The 15,879-nt window shown below is 57.3% G+C and overlaps 1 protein-coding gene across 1 annotated transcript in view; it reads right to left on the reverse strand.

Moving 5' to 3' along the window:
- LOC116943261 (glucagon-like peptide 1 receptor) overlaps positions 1–11,422 on the reverse strand; it is a 71,738-nt gene extending 60,316 nt beyond the window's left edge. The window contains exons 1-3 of the mRNA XM_032955969.2: positions 11,314–11,422; positions 7,210–7,315; positions 6,483–6,590 (exon numbers count right to left, since the gene is read on the reverse strand). Of these exons, the coding sequence (XP_032811860.1) occupies positions 6,483–6,590; positions 7,210–7,300 (199 nt within the window). The 5' untranslated portion in view covers positions 7,301–7,315; positions 11,314–11,422. The remainder of the gene's footprint in view (positions 1–6,482; positions 6,591–7,209; positions 7,316–11,313) is intronic.
- Between the last annotated feature and the right edge of the window lie 4,457 nt (positions 11,423–15,879).

The following is a 15,879-nucleotide window of genomic DNA, read 5'->3' on the forward strand; positions in this document are numbered from 1 at the left end:
GGGAGAGCTACCCCGGTGAGCGTTACAATCAGTGCGGTCCCACTTTCCTACAAAAGGAGGGAGGCACACCAACAAGGAAGACATTCGTCCAATTATGTGGAACCCGTCCAGAGGTCTAGGCAGTTATAATGGTGGCGTACAATGCAGCCTGCACACAAACGTCGCTCCTTTCCTCTACGAGTTCAATGGGAAGGTCATCTTTGGTCGGCACTTTACTCATTCTCAGGGGCATAGAACACACACACACCCCTTAAGACAAACACACACACACACACTTATACACTCACACACACACCCACTTATACACTCACACACACCAAAATACACACCCCTCGACACAGGCTTTCGAAGCAAGTGTCGTTCGCGGACACCTCTGAAGGCCGCTGGTACGGCGCACGAGGGGGTGGTGTGACCAGTGCCACGCCCGGCCACGACCGGGTCAGATACTTGCCACTGGGAAACACAAACAAAGACAAAGACCCCCCCCCCCCCGTATAGCCTTTAACGGACTATTGGGGCAAGTGTTGTTCGTGTTCCGCTATGAAGGCCGGCACAGCACACGAGGGGGTCGGTGGCCAGCACTACGTCCGGCCCCCTTTGCCTCCGGCGTGGCGATGTTTACACACCACAGCAGGTACTGATTTTAGGCTGAGTCGACTTACGGGAGGCCCGGGACCGGTTCAGATAATCGTCACTGGTGTCGACCGTGAGCCATGGTCGCCGAGTTCGTAGTGCAGCGCGCTAGCCGCTACACCACCGCTCCCCACACACACATACATGAACTTAACACTGAGGTTAACAGAAAAGTTAACACTGGAGTGAACAGCGAAGTTAACACTGAGGTTAACAGCGGAGTTACCAGGGTGGTGGTGGTGGTGGAGAGTGGTTTGGGGAGCGAGAGTGGTAGGGGGAGTGAGAGTGGTAGGGGGAGTGAGAGTGGTAGGGGGAGTGAGAGTGGTTTGGGGAGTGAGAGTGGTAGGAGGAGTGAGAGTGGTAGGAGGAGTGAGAGTGGTAGGAGGAGTGAGAGTGGTTGGGGGAGTGAGAGTGGTAGGAGGAGTGAGAGTGGTTGGGGGAGTGAGAGTGGTAGGAGGAGTGAGAGTGGTTGGGGGAGTGAGAGTGGTAGGAGGAGTGAGAGTGGTTGGGGGAGTGAGAGTGGTAGGAGGAGTGAGAGTGGTTGGGGGAGTGAGAGTGGTAGGGTGGTTTGGGGAGTGAGAGCGGTAGGAGGAGTGAGAGTGGTAGGAGGAGCGAGAGTGGTAGGGGGAGTGAGAATGGTAGGGGGAGTGAGAGTGGTAGGGGGAGTGAGAGTGGTTTGGGGAGTGAGAGTGGTAGGAGGAGTGAGAGTGGTAGGAGGAGTGAGAGTGGTAGGAGGAGTGAGAGTGGTAGGAGGAGTGAGAGTGGTTGGGGGAGTGAGAGTGGTAGGAGGAGTGAGAGTGGTTGGGGGAGTGAGAGTGGTAGGAGGAGTGAGAGTGGTTGGGGGAGTGAGAGTGGTAGGAGGAGTGAGAGTGGTTGGGGGAGTGAGAGTGGTAGGGTGGTTTGGGGAGTGAGAGCGGTAGGAGGAGTGAGAGTGGTAGGAGGAGCGAGAGTGGTAGGGGGAGTGAGAGTGGTAGGGGGAGTGAGAGTGGTTTGGGGAGTGAGAGTGGTTGGGGGAGTGAGAGTGGTTGGGGGAGTGAGAGTGGTTTGGGGAGTGAGAGTGGTAGGAGGAGTGAGAGTGGTAGGAGGAGTGAGAGTGGTTTGGGGAGTGACAGTGGTTTGGGGAGTGAGAGTGGTAGGAGGAGTGAGAGTGGTAGGAGGAGTGAGAGTGGTAGGAGGAGTGAGAGTGGTTGGAGGAGCGAGAGTGGTTGGGGGAGCGAGAGTGGTTGGGGGAGTGAGAGTGGTAGGAGGAGCGAGAGTGGTAGGGGGAGTGAGAGTGGTAGGAGGAGTGAGAGTGGTTGGGGGAGCGAGAGTGGTTGGGGGAGCGAGAGTGGTTGGGGGAGTGAGAGTGGTTGGGGGAGTGAGAGTGGTAGGAGGAGTGAGAGTGGTAGGAGGAGTGAGAGTGGTTGGGGGAGCGAGAGTGGTTGGGGGAGTGAGAGTGGTTTGGGGAGTGAGAGTGGTTGGGGGAGTGAGAGTGGTTGGGGGAGTGAGAGTGGTTTGGGGAGTGAGAGTGGTAGGAGGAGTGAGAGTGGTAGGAGGAGTGAGAGTGGTTTGGGGAGTGACAGTGGTTTGGGGAGTGAGAGTGGTAGGAGGAGTGAGAGTGGTAGGAGGAGTGAGAGTGGTAGGAGGAGTGAGAGTGGTTGGAGGAGCGAGAGTGGTTGGGGGAGCGAGAGTGGTTGGGGGAGTGAGAGTGGTTGGGGGAGTGAGAGTGGTAGGAGGAGTGAGAGTGGTAGGAGGAGTGAGAGTGGTAGGAGGAGTGAGAGTGGTTGGGGGAGCGAGAGTGGGTGGGGGAGTGAGAGTGGTTGGGGGAGTGAGAGTGGTAGGAGGAGTGAGAGTGGTAGGAGGAGTGAGAGTGGTAGGAGGAGTGAGAGTGGTTGGAGGAGTGTGGCTCTGGAATGTTGTCAGCGGAGCTGAGTGGAACGGAACCAGGCAGGACTCATTAATCTCTATGCGACACGACAACACACACACAGCTAAAGACAAAGGTCCCCCATGTCGCCTGTAACAGGCTGTTGAGGCAAGTGCTGTTAGCGAGCACCTATGCAGGCTGGCGCAGCACACGAGAGGGTGGGTGGCCAACACCACGCTCGGTCGCCTTTGTCTCCCTCCTACCGACGTTTTACACATCGCACAAGATACTCGTTCACGCTACCTAGGGGACGCAAAGGACCGGTTCGAATATTCGCGACTATTATTGGTCGTGAGCGGGAATCGAACTCGGGGCGCTAACTGCCACACTACCGACACACAGACTAACATGCACATCTTAATATATACACACAGATAAACAAACGTACTAATATATAAATATAATTTACATGTGTAAGCCACATTTCATCCGTATACACACTAACATATACACATGAAGGCACTCACTAACACAAACTAATACCCTTACCATACGCAAAGCCTCACCAACACACATCAAAGCAACTCGCACACACACACACACCGACATATCCAAACATGCATGCACAAACACACACACTTCTCACACATACTGGCACGCACGCACACACAAACACACCCAAGACGCACACTAATCACACTACTACACACACTGACGACACACACTGGAATATATATTCATCTCCATCAGGCACAGCACTGCTGGGACCCTAGGGAAGGAGATGCCAGGAGCGGCGTCGGAGAGAGGTGGGGGCCCCGGAAAACAAGGGGTGGGGTGGGGGACCCCAGGGAGGGAGGGGGACCCCAGGGAGGGAGAGGGGGGCAGGGAGGGAGAGGGACCCCAGGAAGGGGGTAGAGGCGAGGGGCTCAGGGAGAAAGAGGGGGGATGAGCCCACGGAAGGGGATGTGAGACTCTGGGGAGGGAGAGGAGGGAGAGGTACCCTAGAGAGGGAGGGGGTGGCCCCGGGAGGATTTTGAGCTGCCAGGAGGGGATAAGCAGCGAGGGGGGGGGGGGGCCTGGGATAGGATTGAAGGGGGGGATCCCAGGGAGAGAGGGAAGGAGAGGGATGGCAGGAAGGGAGAGGGAGGTGTCCCTAGGAAGAAGGTTGAGGAGACGAGGGGAAGCCATCCTCTGGCTCGGCCGGACAGAGCCGGCGACGTGGAGCTCCCCATGATGAGCGCCGCCACCAGCAGCATCTCCCGCCGATTCAGCGTCTTTTTTTTATAAACTCAGCCCTGGGCAGATGCGGGCCTCGGCGCGGGTGCCACTGGCGTCGAATGCACCGGCAGTGAGCGGCGGTGAGCGGCGGTGAGCGGCGTGCCAGGCTGACGACCGCACCTCCTCTGTCCGCTCGCTGGACCAGGGCTCGGCAACCTGCGGCTCCGTAGCCCGCAGGTTGCGGCGGCTCTTCAAGGACCCCATCGTGACGTTCTCCACTGAGGACCAAAACCTCCTCGCGTTCATTGGGTTCATCGCGGCTTCTCGAAATACGGAGTTGTGTTTTTTATTGCTAACGAATTCGAGACTCTTCTCCTTACTTAGGTTGCTGACCCACTGCGCTAAGAAATCGTGGATTTGCTCAGAGCATGGCGAGGACCTTTGGCCTGAAATACAGCACGTAGTTAATATTTTTGTTGTTGTTGTTGCTGATGCGCTTATTTACCCAGGGAAGGCTTAAACGAGTCTCAAGACTCCTTTTCAGGAGGGTCCTGCCACACCAGGGATCCCTTGGCCAATTCCATTGACGACGCCAAAAAAAACCCGGAGAAATCCCTCCGCCATCCGTACAAGCGGATATCAGTGAAAGCCCCGCACAGATGGATTCAAGAATAAATTGCTGCGTTGCCATCTCCCGGTCCGCCTCGCAGCCCACGCCTGCAGCACGCGCCCCATTCCCAGGGCGTCTCCCATCACAGAAGGAACCGGGCTCAACGCTGCTGAGCTTGCGAGACGCGACCAGATCGGGCAAATTCAAGCAATAACGATGCTATAATGAATATGATGATGAGATGAAGATGATCACGCTCATCATGATGATGGTGAGCTGATATCGATGACGCAGATCGTGATGCCAATGGTGAGATAGTGACGAATGAAGAGCGCCTATAACCCCCCCCGCCGCCCTCCCCGCGCCCCTCCAATCACCCCGTAGCCTCAGAGAAAATGTTCTCGTTGTGACCTGGACGCGGGTCATCAGCTGTTCTTTACAAGCCGGGCCGGGGGGATGGGGTAAATGGGGGGATGGGGAGGGGTAGGGTGGGGGCGTGGCGGGGGATGCCCGGGGGCTACACTGGGTTGGTCGCAGCTGGAGATGTCGCCGATACCAGGGCGGGATCTGGAGCCGGGAATTCTGGGCAGTGATGGCGCCACTCTGAGTGAGTGTAAAGGTAAAAGGCGAAGGTGCAATCGGTGGTTCACGCCGCTGCTGCACCCCCACCGCCACCACGCCCCATCACGATCGTCTCATCGGGGTGCCGAGACGACGAATTCCACTTCGTCTCTCGCAGAACAGTGCGACCCTCGGTGGTGGGGAGCGGCCCGCGGAAGCGGACATCACAGAGCTACCTCTGTGAGCCCTTCAAGGTGGCCTCTCATCCACACCGCATGGCTGCAGCCAACCCGTCGTTAATTCTCAAGAGCTGGCATTTGGCCGAACAAAATTGAATGTCACGGGGGTTTTTTATGTGTGTGCGTGTGCAGCGATGAGTGACCACCCTGAGACCTTCCACTCGCTATGGGCGCCACGGTGGGTAGGAGATGTTAACTACCTCGCCTGGTATACAGGTCGTGGGTTCGATCCCGACCCCGACACCTGCTGTATATTGGGAGTTTGCGTGTTCTCCATGTGGTCGTGTGGATTTTCCTCCGGGTCCTCCGGTTTTTTCCCACCACATTAAGAATCAACATCGTGCGTTTAGAGGATCTGTCTGCTATACATTTCCACGTGATAAGCCACTTCGTTGAGCTATCATTTGTGGCCAGGTCACTTCTCGAAAAAGAGCCACGTAACTCAGTGGGGCCCTTACCTGGTCAAATAAAAATAGTTGACGGTTTTACAGTTGAGAACCCAGCGGCTAAGACCCGGGTTCGAACCCACGCTCTCGGAGGCGCCCGCTCGGCGCTCTGCCCTCCGAGCCACCCGGTCGGTCGCCTCATTGCTCCGTCGCCAACTCGAGTGTGGGCGACGGCGGCCAGAGATCGAACTCGGTTCCGCGAGCGTTCCAATGGCCACCCGTGACCGACCGCGTAGTCGGCGAAGGACCGGCGCGCCAAACGCGTGACCTCTTGCGAAAGCATTCGCACGAACTGCGTCTTGGCTGCCATACACCGGCGTCTCGAGTGATTTGTTTGATCTATGAATCACGGGGGGGGGGAGGGGGGTAGTGAGGGATCACGGGAGCGGCGCGGTTCCTTTGAGGGTCGCAGTCCACTCCGAACGTTGACCGTCAACTGAAGCGTGCAAATTTTTTTGCTGGAGTTTCCGCGTCACCGCATGCCGTAAATAGGGAACTCCCCTTCCCCCAGCCGTCTGTGCTCTCGAACCCCCGCCACTGTTCAAGGCCGATCCCAACCCCTTCCTCTTGTTAACCACGAGCGCCTGCACTGCGCACCAAGTACGCGTGATATCCCACATGACGCGCGTCACACGCCGTGCTGCCGCACGGCATCTTGAGACGCGGTGGCCTCCAGATGCTGCGCAAATGTCGCGTCGCACGCGAGGTCAAGGTGGGATCGGGTGGGGTCATGTAGGGTCAACGTGGTATGAGGAAAGGGGTCTCCCTACGGCGGTCAGGAAGAGGTCAGGAGGGGGCTGTGTGGGGTCAGGAAGGGGTCGGGTGAGGTCAGGGTGGGGTCAGGACGAGGTCGTGAAGGGGTCAGAAAGGGGTTGAGCGCAGTCAGGATGGGGTCGGTGGGGTCAGGTGGTGTCACGGCAGGTCCCTACCGCTGTCGGACCAGGGCAGGTAGGGGGGGCAGCTCACGTTCACGCTCTGCCCCGGGAGACCGTCCGGCCAGCACACGTAGCTGTCAAACGTGCGGTTACAGTAGCGGCCTGCGTGGCGCACACGGGGACACGGGGTGAGACGCGGGGTGAGACACGGGGACACGGGGTGAGGCACGGGGTGAGGCACGGGGACACGGGGTGAGACGCAGGGTGAGACACGGGGACACGAGGGGAGACACGGGGACACGGGGTGAGGCACGGGGTGAGGCACGGGGACACGAGGGGAGACACGGGGACACGGACGCAGATGAGACAAGTGTCAAGGTAAAAGGACACAAAGTAGAACTGGAGACACGGGGACAGCGGCTGAGACACAAGGACACACCGCAGCACCCCTACTTCCATCGCCCCCCCCCCTACTCCCCCGCGCCCCCCTGGACCCGCAAGTGGCTTCATTTTAATCTTGCGTAGTGAGCGCTGCTTCGTCACGCACAACGACCCGGGGCATGGGGCGGGGGGGGGGGAGGAGGGGGGGGGAGGGGGGAGGAGGGGGGGAGGAGGGGGGAGAAGGGGGGGGGGAGGAGGGGGGGGAGGGGGGAGGAGGAGGCGGGGGGGAACGAGAACGATGATTCACAGGTGAACAGAGAGAATGAGGAGGGAGGGAGATGAGGTGGAGGATGAGGTTGATGATGAGGAGGTCTGTGAGACTGGGCCGTGCGCCGCGCACCGGCCGCGTGTGGGGGGTATGGCGTGGACTCCATCTCGTCGAGGCAGCGAGCGCGGTACTCCTTCCACCGCTCCACCGTGCGCGACAGCATGGAGCGCGGGGACTGCTGGGGGAGACACGCAGACACGCGGCGACTCAAGAGACACGCGGAACACGGGAGATACGCGCGGGACACCTGGGGGACACGCGGAGACACTGGGGACACGCGGAGACACGCGGGACACCCGGGGGACATGGGGACGGGGTATACCCGGGGGAGACGCGGAGGACACCCGGGGGACACGCAGCAGCACGGGGGACACCCGGGGGACACGCAGAGATCCGGGGGACACGCGCAGAGTCACGGGGAAATGGGACACGGGACACAGAGACCCATAGACATGGAGACACGGAGCACGGAGACTAAGTGACACGGGGACACGGGACATATTATATAGTATAACTAATTATAATCACTGTATGAAGACACAGAGACACAGGAATATGGGAACACGGGTACGTGAGGACGCGGGGACAAGAGGACACAGAGACACAGGAAGAGGGGGACATGGGAAAACGGGGACGTGAGTATACCACTCATTCTCCATGTATCACAACAACTCATTGTCATTACATAACCTCGCGGGGACTAGCGGACACAAACAGGTGGACACTGGGACACGTGAGACACGACAGACGTTCAACATACAATCAAAGGAGGCAAGAGGTGAGAACCCGTGCGTATGGTGTGAGGGCACGGGGACTCGTTCCGAACGAATCCCTGCTCCCTCCACGCGTTATCTCACGGCTGCAGGCGTTCAAGAGGCCAGGCGACTTGTGAGACAGGGGCCGAGCGGGCTAGAGGAACATCGCAAACACGACGCTCACGTGGCCACACGTCCGCTTTCACGACCTCCCCCCCCCCAGCTCATCACCCCCCCCACCTCCTCCTCCCCCCCCTCCTCGTCACTATCCGAGACACGATGACGCACGCGCTGCACGGGCACAAATACAAAGACCCCCCCCCCCCCCCGTGTAGCCTTGACAGACTGTAGGGGCAAGTGCTGTTAGCGAGCACCTATAACGGCGGGCACGGCACACGAGGAGGTGGGTGGCCATCACACACAACGCCCGGCCGCCTTTGTCTCCCTCGTGGCGATGTTGACATGTCGCACCGGGTACTCATTTGAGGCCGAGTCGACCTAGGGGAGGCCAAGGACGGGTTCAGATAATCGTCACCGGGTGTTGGCCGTGAGCGGGAATTGAACCCGGGTGGGCGGGTTCGTAGCGCTGTGTAGCGCTAACCGCTGCACCACCGCTCCCCACACGCACGAAGTCACACGCACGAACTAACCAAGGCGGCGAACAGACAAAGTCACCCTCCCGCTGTAAGGGGCCGTCCATAAATGATGCCACGCGATTTTGGACGATTTTTGACCCCTCCCACCCCGTATCGTCACACGGCATCACAAAAAATGTTGTAGAAGAAAATATTTATTTAAAAAAAGGTCTATTTAATTAAGTAGAACGTGTTGTCTATATTTATTTAAAGTTGCGCAATTTGATGTGACGTCACATTTCTCAAACAACCCCCCCCCCTCGTCACACATCGTCACAAATGTCTGACCCCCTCCCCCCAGGTGCGTGACGTCATTTATGGACGGCCCCTAAAGCCTCAAGCAGACTGTTGGGGCAAGCGCCGCTGGCCAGCACCGATCGAGGGCGGTAAGGCACGCGAGGAAGTGGGTGGCCGGGACCCACACCCCGGTGGCCGCCTTTGTCTCCCCCCAGCGCTGGGGTTGACGCACCGCAGCGGGGGACTGACTCGTTCAGGTGAAAACCCCTGAACCCGCTTCACATGTAATAGTCCAGGGTGCTTCAAAAAAACATGTTAACACTTCTGAGAATAGGGGGCCATCCATTTAGTGCGTACGCATGGAGGGAGGAGGGGGGGAAACGGGGTGGGGGGTGGTGAAGCCTCGAACATAATTTGTCGACATTGGCCTTCAAATGAGTCAGTCGGGCGGTGGACTATCTGTTTACTTAAACACGTGAATATTATTAATCCTTGATCGTTTCTGCGTGGATTAAATATCGGCCGTTCTATAGGATTCGGGGGGGTGCGTCAGGCTGTACGTACGCAGGCGGAGGGGGGGGGGTAAAAAGCCCGCGTGCGTACAGGGAGGAGAGGAGGGATCAAGTTTTGACAGATTTTCGCGTACCTACTACATGGATGGCCCCTGATGCAACAAATACCGCAATAAATGTGCATCCGGGCTCTGGAGACAACAATGATGGCGAACAAGTGGAGTATCATGTTTCCAGTGCAGTATCATCCGTTCTTTTTCCATTAAAAAACGACAGTCCCATGTAAGTGTTAACATTTGTTTTGTATTTGACCACTGATGTGGACCGCGAGAGCGGGAATCCAACTCGGCCGCTGTCCAGATTCATATTTGCAGCGCGCCCATCACAACAGCACTCGCTAAACTCACTCCCTTAACAAAGACAAACATCCTCCGTTTCGCCTTTTTTTATTTTACCGGACTCTTGGGGCAAGTGCTTTTAGCGAGCACCTCTACACACGCACACACACCGACACACAAACTAACAAAGACAAGACAAAGATTCCCCGTATAGCCTCAACAGACTGTTGGGGCAAGTGCTGTTATGGAGCACCTATGAAGGCACACGAGGGGGTGGGTGGCCAACATCACGCTCGACCGCCTTTGTCTCCCCAGTGGCGATGTTTACACACCTCACCAAGCACTAATTTGAGGCTGAGTCAGCCTAGGGGAAGCTACCTGTTTCGTAGTGCAGCGCACTAACCGCTGCACCACCGCTCCCCACACACTAACATGCCCACACAAAGACACAGACATTCTATGTCTGTCTCTTTGTGTGTGTTGTATGTATGCCCAAATGTCTATCTGTGTATGTGTGAGTTGTGTGTTGTATCTCTCTCTCTTTGTCCCTTGTTCGCTGGACACGAGACACAGGGCAAAGAAAGACGGGACACGGAGACACGGAGTATAGAGACACGGGGACTCGGGGCATAGAGACAGAGGACACCGATAGACAGAGCATACAAGACACGCAGACACGAGCCATTGATACACGGTGACACAGCGACACGGGGACAGAACGACACTTGACATGGGACAGTGAAGCATAGAAAACGGGGACACGGGGACACGGACACGCGGGTACACGGACACACGGAGAGAAACGGGGGACACAGACACCAGAATACAGAGACACGGGAAAATAAGATACACAGAGACACGGGGTAACAATGACATGGGGACACAGAGACGCGGGGTCATAGAGACGCAGAGACACCGGGACACAGAGACACGGGACACAGAGACGCAGGGTATAGCGATGAAGACACACTGGGACACAGAGACACGGGGACGCAGGACACAGAGACACGGGACATAGAGACGAAGACACACTGGGACAGAGACACGGGGCATAGAGACGAAGACACACTGGGACAGAGACACGGGACGTATAGACGAAGACACACTGGGACACAGAGACACGGGGACACAGGACACAGAGACAAGGGACAGAGAGACGAAGACACACTAGGACACAGAGACACGGGGCATAGAGACGAAGACACACTGGGACACAGAGACATGGGACATAGAGACGAAGACACACTGGGACAGAGAGACGGGACATACAGACGAAGACACACTGGGACAGAGACATGGGACATACAGACGAAGACACACTGGGACAGAGAGACGGGACATACAGACGAAGACACACTGGGACACAGAGACATGGGACATAGAGACGAAGACACACTGGGACAGAAAGACGGGACATACAGACGAAGACACACTGGGATAGAGAGACGGGACATACAGACGAAGACACACTGGGACAGAGAGACGGAACATACAGACGAAGACACACTGGGACAGAGAGACGGGACATACAGACGAAGACACACTGGAACAGAGACATGGGACATACAGACGAAGACACACTGGGACAGAGAGACGGGACATAGAGACGAAGACACACTGGGACACAGAGACACGGGACAGAGAGACGAACACACACTGGGACACAGAGACACGGGACACAGAGACACGAGACACTCACTGGACGTGGGAGCGGTGATGAGCGCCGGTTCTGCGGGATCGGAGTGAGTCCCCGCGTCTCTCCCCGCGTGTCTCCGTGTCTCTGTGCGTGCCGTGCATCAGACGCCACCCCCCCCACCGCGAGGGGCGGGGCCAATCCCGCAGCCCCGCCCCCTCTCCGACAGTTGGGGGGGTGGAGGTGGGGTGGTCGAGGTGGGGGGGTGGCGGTAGGGGGTGGGGGGGTGGCGGTAGGGGGTGGAGGTTTGGGGGTGGGGGTTTGGGGGTGGAGGTTGGGGGGTGGAGGTTGGGGGGTGGAGCTGGGGGAGTCGAGGTTGGGGGGTCGAGGTGGGGGGGGGTGGCGGGGGGGGGGCTGCTGGAGGTGAAGGCGATGTTGCCTGTGATGTGTCGATTTCCCAGGCGCGGCATTTGAAATAGGGGTGCAAAAGTTTATTAAACTCACCCCACCCGCCACCAGCAGAAGCCCAACCTCGCCTCTGTCCACCAGTAACTCCGTAGTCAAGCCTATTGGCAGGTCGTCGTGTGGTGAGGTGGGGTAAAGTGTGGGTATCCCCCACCTCTTGCAACGCGTCTAGCTAGTGTGTGGAAGAGTGGGCCAAATATCCTATAAAGGGGGCTCCTCAGAGCGCCCTCCAGTGGAGACTCTTCCGCCAGCAGTGGGGTGAGCGAGCAGTTTGCAGGGCTGCGCCTTTAACTTCTCACCGCGTGTAAACACTTTTACTTGTTATCTATCCAGGTGAGAGCTACACTGGGGTTTTTTTCAGGAGGGTCCTTGCTGCTGCTGCTGCTACATTGTGGGGTTTTAATTGAATAAGTTTTCAGCCAATCAATGACGAGTCGTGTTTATTATTATCCAGGTGGGAGGAAAAGCGGAACGCCACGGAGAAAACTCAACGCGAGCGAGCGAGGGGACAACGCTCTATCCCCGTACATATGGAGACAGACGGCGATCAGTCCACACTTCGCTCTGGTGCCATCTCCTGGTGATCCAAGGTAACGGCACCCACCCACGCCGCTGTCTCCACAGTCGTCTATCGCCTGCCACGTGTAGCCCCCCCCACTCCTCTAACCTCGTCTCACCTTCACGGGTTTCACTGGTAGCGGGGGGGGATGGGAGGGGAAAGATGTCATCGCCCGATCACCCCTCCGGCAGCAAACACGGCTACCTCGCCTCTCCTTTGGCGCCGCCTGTGGCGACTGCGTGTGTGGTGTGTGTGCTGTGTGTGTGGGGTGTGTGGTGTGTGTATGGTGTGTGTGGGGTGTGTGTGTGGTGTGTGTGTGGGGTGTGTGTGGAGTGTGTGTGTGGTGTGTGTGTGGTGTGTGTGGTGTGTGTGGTGTGTGTGTGTGGTGTGTGTGTGGTTGTGTGGTGTATGTGTGTGGTGTGTGTGTGTGGTGTGTGTGGTGTGTATGGTGTGTGTGGTGTGGTGTGTGTGGTGTGGTGTGTGTGTGGTGTATGTGAGTGGTGTGTGTGTGGGGTGTGTGTGTGGTGTCGTGTATGTGTGGGGTGTGTGTGGTGTGTGTGTGGGGTGTGTGTGTGGTGTGTGTGTGTGACATCAGTGGCGAGTGGGGGAGCGGTGGTGTAGCGGTTAGCGCTACGAACCCGGCGACCCGAGTTCGATTCCCTCTCACGGCCAGCACCAGCGACGATTATTCGAACCGGTCCTGTACCTCCCCTAGGTCGACTCAGCCTCAAAATTAGTACCTGGTGCGGTGTGGGGAGACAAAGGTGGTCGGGCGTGGTGCTGGCCACCCACCCCCTTCGTGTGCCATTCCGGCCTTCATAGGTGCTCTCTAACAGCACTTGCCCCTACAGTCTGTTTAGGCTATACGGGGGATATTTGTCTTTGATTTTCTGAAGCAGTCCTGGGCCTCCCCCTAAGTTGACTCAGCCTCAAATGAGTACCTGGCGCGATGTGACAAAGGCAGCCGGGCGTGGTGCTGGCCACCCACACCCGGCATGTGCAGCACCGGCCTTCACAGGTGCTCGCTAACAGCAGCACTTTCCCCAAAAGTCGCTCAGGGCTACATGGGAGATCTTTGTCTCTCTGCGAGTGTGCCGCGGGAAACTCGGCCTTGAATGAGTAAGTGGTGCGGTTGCTCCCAATAGGTGCTCGCCAACAGTCTGTTGAGGCTATACGGGGGATCTTTGTCTTTGCAGCGTGACACAACTCACACCCGTGCCCTTTACGCGTTGCACTAATCCCCGCAACGCGGCCTGCATAAACCCATCGTCGCGGGGCCACGCACGCGCGCGCGCGCGCACAAAGACAATTTAAAACAAATCCCCCGTATAGCCTCGGACAGACTGTTGGGGCAAGTGCTGTCTGCGAGTAGCAAACTACGGCAAAGGCCTGCACGGCACACGAAGTTGGTGGTGGTGTGGCCAACACCACCACGCCCGAACCGATACAGATATTAGTCAACGATGTTGTGACCGTGAGCAGGAATCGAACTTGAAAAGCCCGCTTGGCGGACTGTTGGGGCCAATTCTGTTCATGAGCACCGGTGAAGGCCGGGGATGGTGAACGAGCGTCGTTTGTTGTGGCCAGACACCACGCCCGGCCGCCTTTGTTTCCCCAGTGATGATTATTGCACGCACGTGCACACACACGTACACACACACGTACATACACACACGTACACACACATACGTACACACACACGCACACACACGTACACGCACGTACACACACGTACACACACACACGTACATACACACACACGCACGTGTTGGGCTCTGGGTATCAACGCCTCCTCCTTCTCCGGGCACCCCGGGGATCCCGTGGCCCCTCCCCTCCAGGATCAAGGCTCTCATCCCTCTCCCTGCATGACAACGTGACACGGGCTCACAGCCCTTATCGGCACCCCCGGCTCATGCGGTGGTCATGTTGAGCACCGCGGTATTGGGGGGGGGGGAGGTCACGGTTATTGCGTGCAGGGCTCGCCCCGTTACCCCTTCACGAGAACAAATCATTAAGGCCGGCACACTCCCTGCACACACTACACTCATTACACACACTCACTATACACTACACACACTCATTACACACACTCACTATACACTACACACACTCACTAGACACTACACACACTCATTACACACACTCACTATACACTACACACACTCACTAGACACTACACACACTAACTATACACACTCCCTGCACACACTACACTCATTACACACACTCACTATACACTACACACTCATTACACACACTCACTATACACTACACACACTCATTACACACACTCACTATACACTACACACACTCACTAGACACTACACACACTCATTACACACACTCACTATACACTACACACACTCACTCACTATACACTACACACATGTCGTGACATAATTGATGTCACTACGGTGTTAGCGCCAGCCACTATCATGAGTGCTGCTGAGCGCCGAGAACCTCCCTCGGGGGCTCGAGGGACACGTGACAGGGAGCCGGGAGCTCCTGACTTGATCCAGGAGGAGGCGTGGCCGAGGGCAGGGCGAGGCCGCGACCAGAGAATAAAAGGCGGAGCCCCGACGGGGATCAGGGCTCGTTTGTGGGGATCGTCCTGGGGTCCCGGTCTCTTCGCTCTTCGTTAATAGGGTTGAGTCTTAGCTCGGCAGCGTGTGTGCTGACTGGCCAGTTCGTTATAGTTAACGCGCACGCACATAGCGAACAGTATAGCCACACCTAGCTGTAGAATCCGAAGTGGTTAGAGAAGTTAATACACGTGTTGCCTCCAACTACTGTATAGTGTGTGCGCCTCTGCATATTACACTACACATACACACTCACTATACACACTCACTACACACACGACACTCATTACACACTACACACACTCAACAAACACACTATACACTACACATTACACTCACTCCACTTACGACACATGCTCAGTACACTATACACGCTATACACACACCGCACACTAAGGGAGGGAGGGAGATGCCAGCAAGGGGGGGGGGGGAGGCAAGTGGGGGGGGGGGGAGCCCAGAGAGGTAAGGGGGGGGGAGAGTCCTGAGGGAGGGTTGAGGAACGGCGGGAATGGAGGGGGGGGGGGTCTTGGAGAGGAAGAGGGGTAGAGGGGACACACAAACTACACACAAACTACACACACACTCACTAGACACAACAACCGCCATTCACCACTAAGTGCTGGTGATGCTTGTGCCAAGCTATGTACACTTTGATGCCATGTGAAACGTCGAATGCCCGCTGGCAGGAGGTCGCGGGGCAGACCCAGCAACCACCGGTCGACTGACTGAGATGACTGGCTGATGCACCACCGGTGCCCCCTACTGTGCCAACTTGCTGTGCGTTAGCCACCCGGCGCTCCGCTCATTGTTGTGAGCGTCGCTCCTCCGCCCTCCGTTGTTGTTGGAGGGCGACTGGCTCCAACTGCCCAGTAGCGTCTTTCACGAGGCTCCTCCACAGAGGCCGATCTTGACACCGCTGGTACCAGTCATCGGCAAGTCCACATCCTCCTGTACCACACCACTCCATCTCTTCTCTAGCCCGTGCCGCGCCCATTTAGCCCCCTCTATCCGGCCGAACAAAAGCTG

This window comes from Petromyzon marinus, chromosome 17, assembly GCF_048934315.1.
Source record: "Petromyzon marinus isolate PM22_M1 ecotype Great Lakes invasive population chromosome 17, UKy_Petmar_22M1.pri1.0, whole genome shotgun sequence".
Lineage (NCBI taxonomy): Eukaryota > Metazoa > Chordata > Hyperoartia > Petromyzontiformes > Petromyzontidae > Petromyzon > Petromyzon marinus.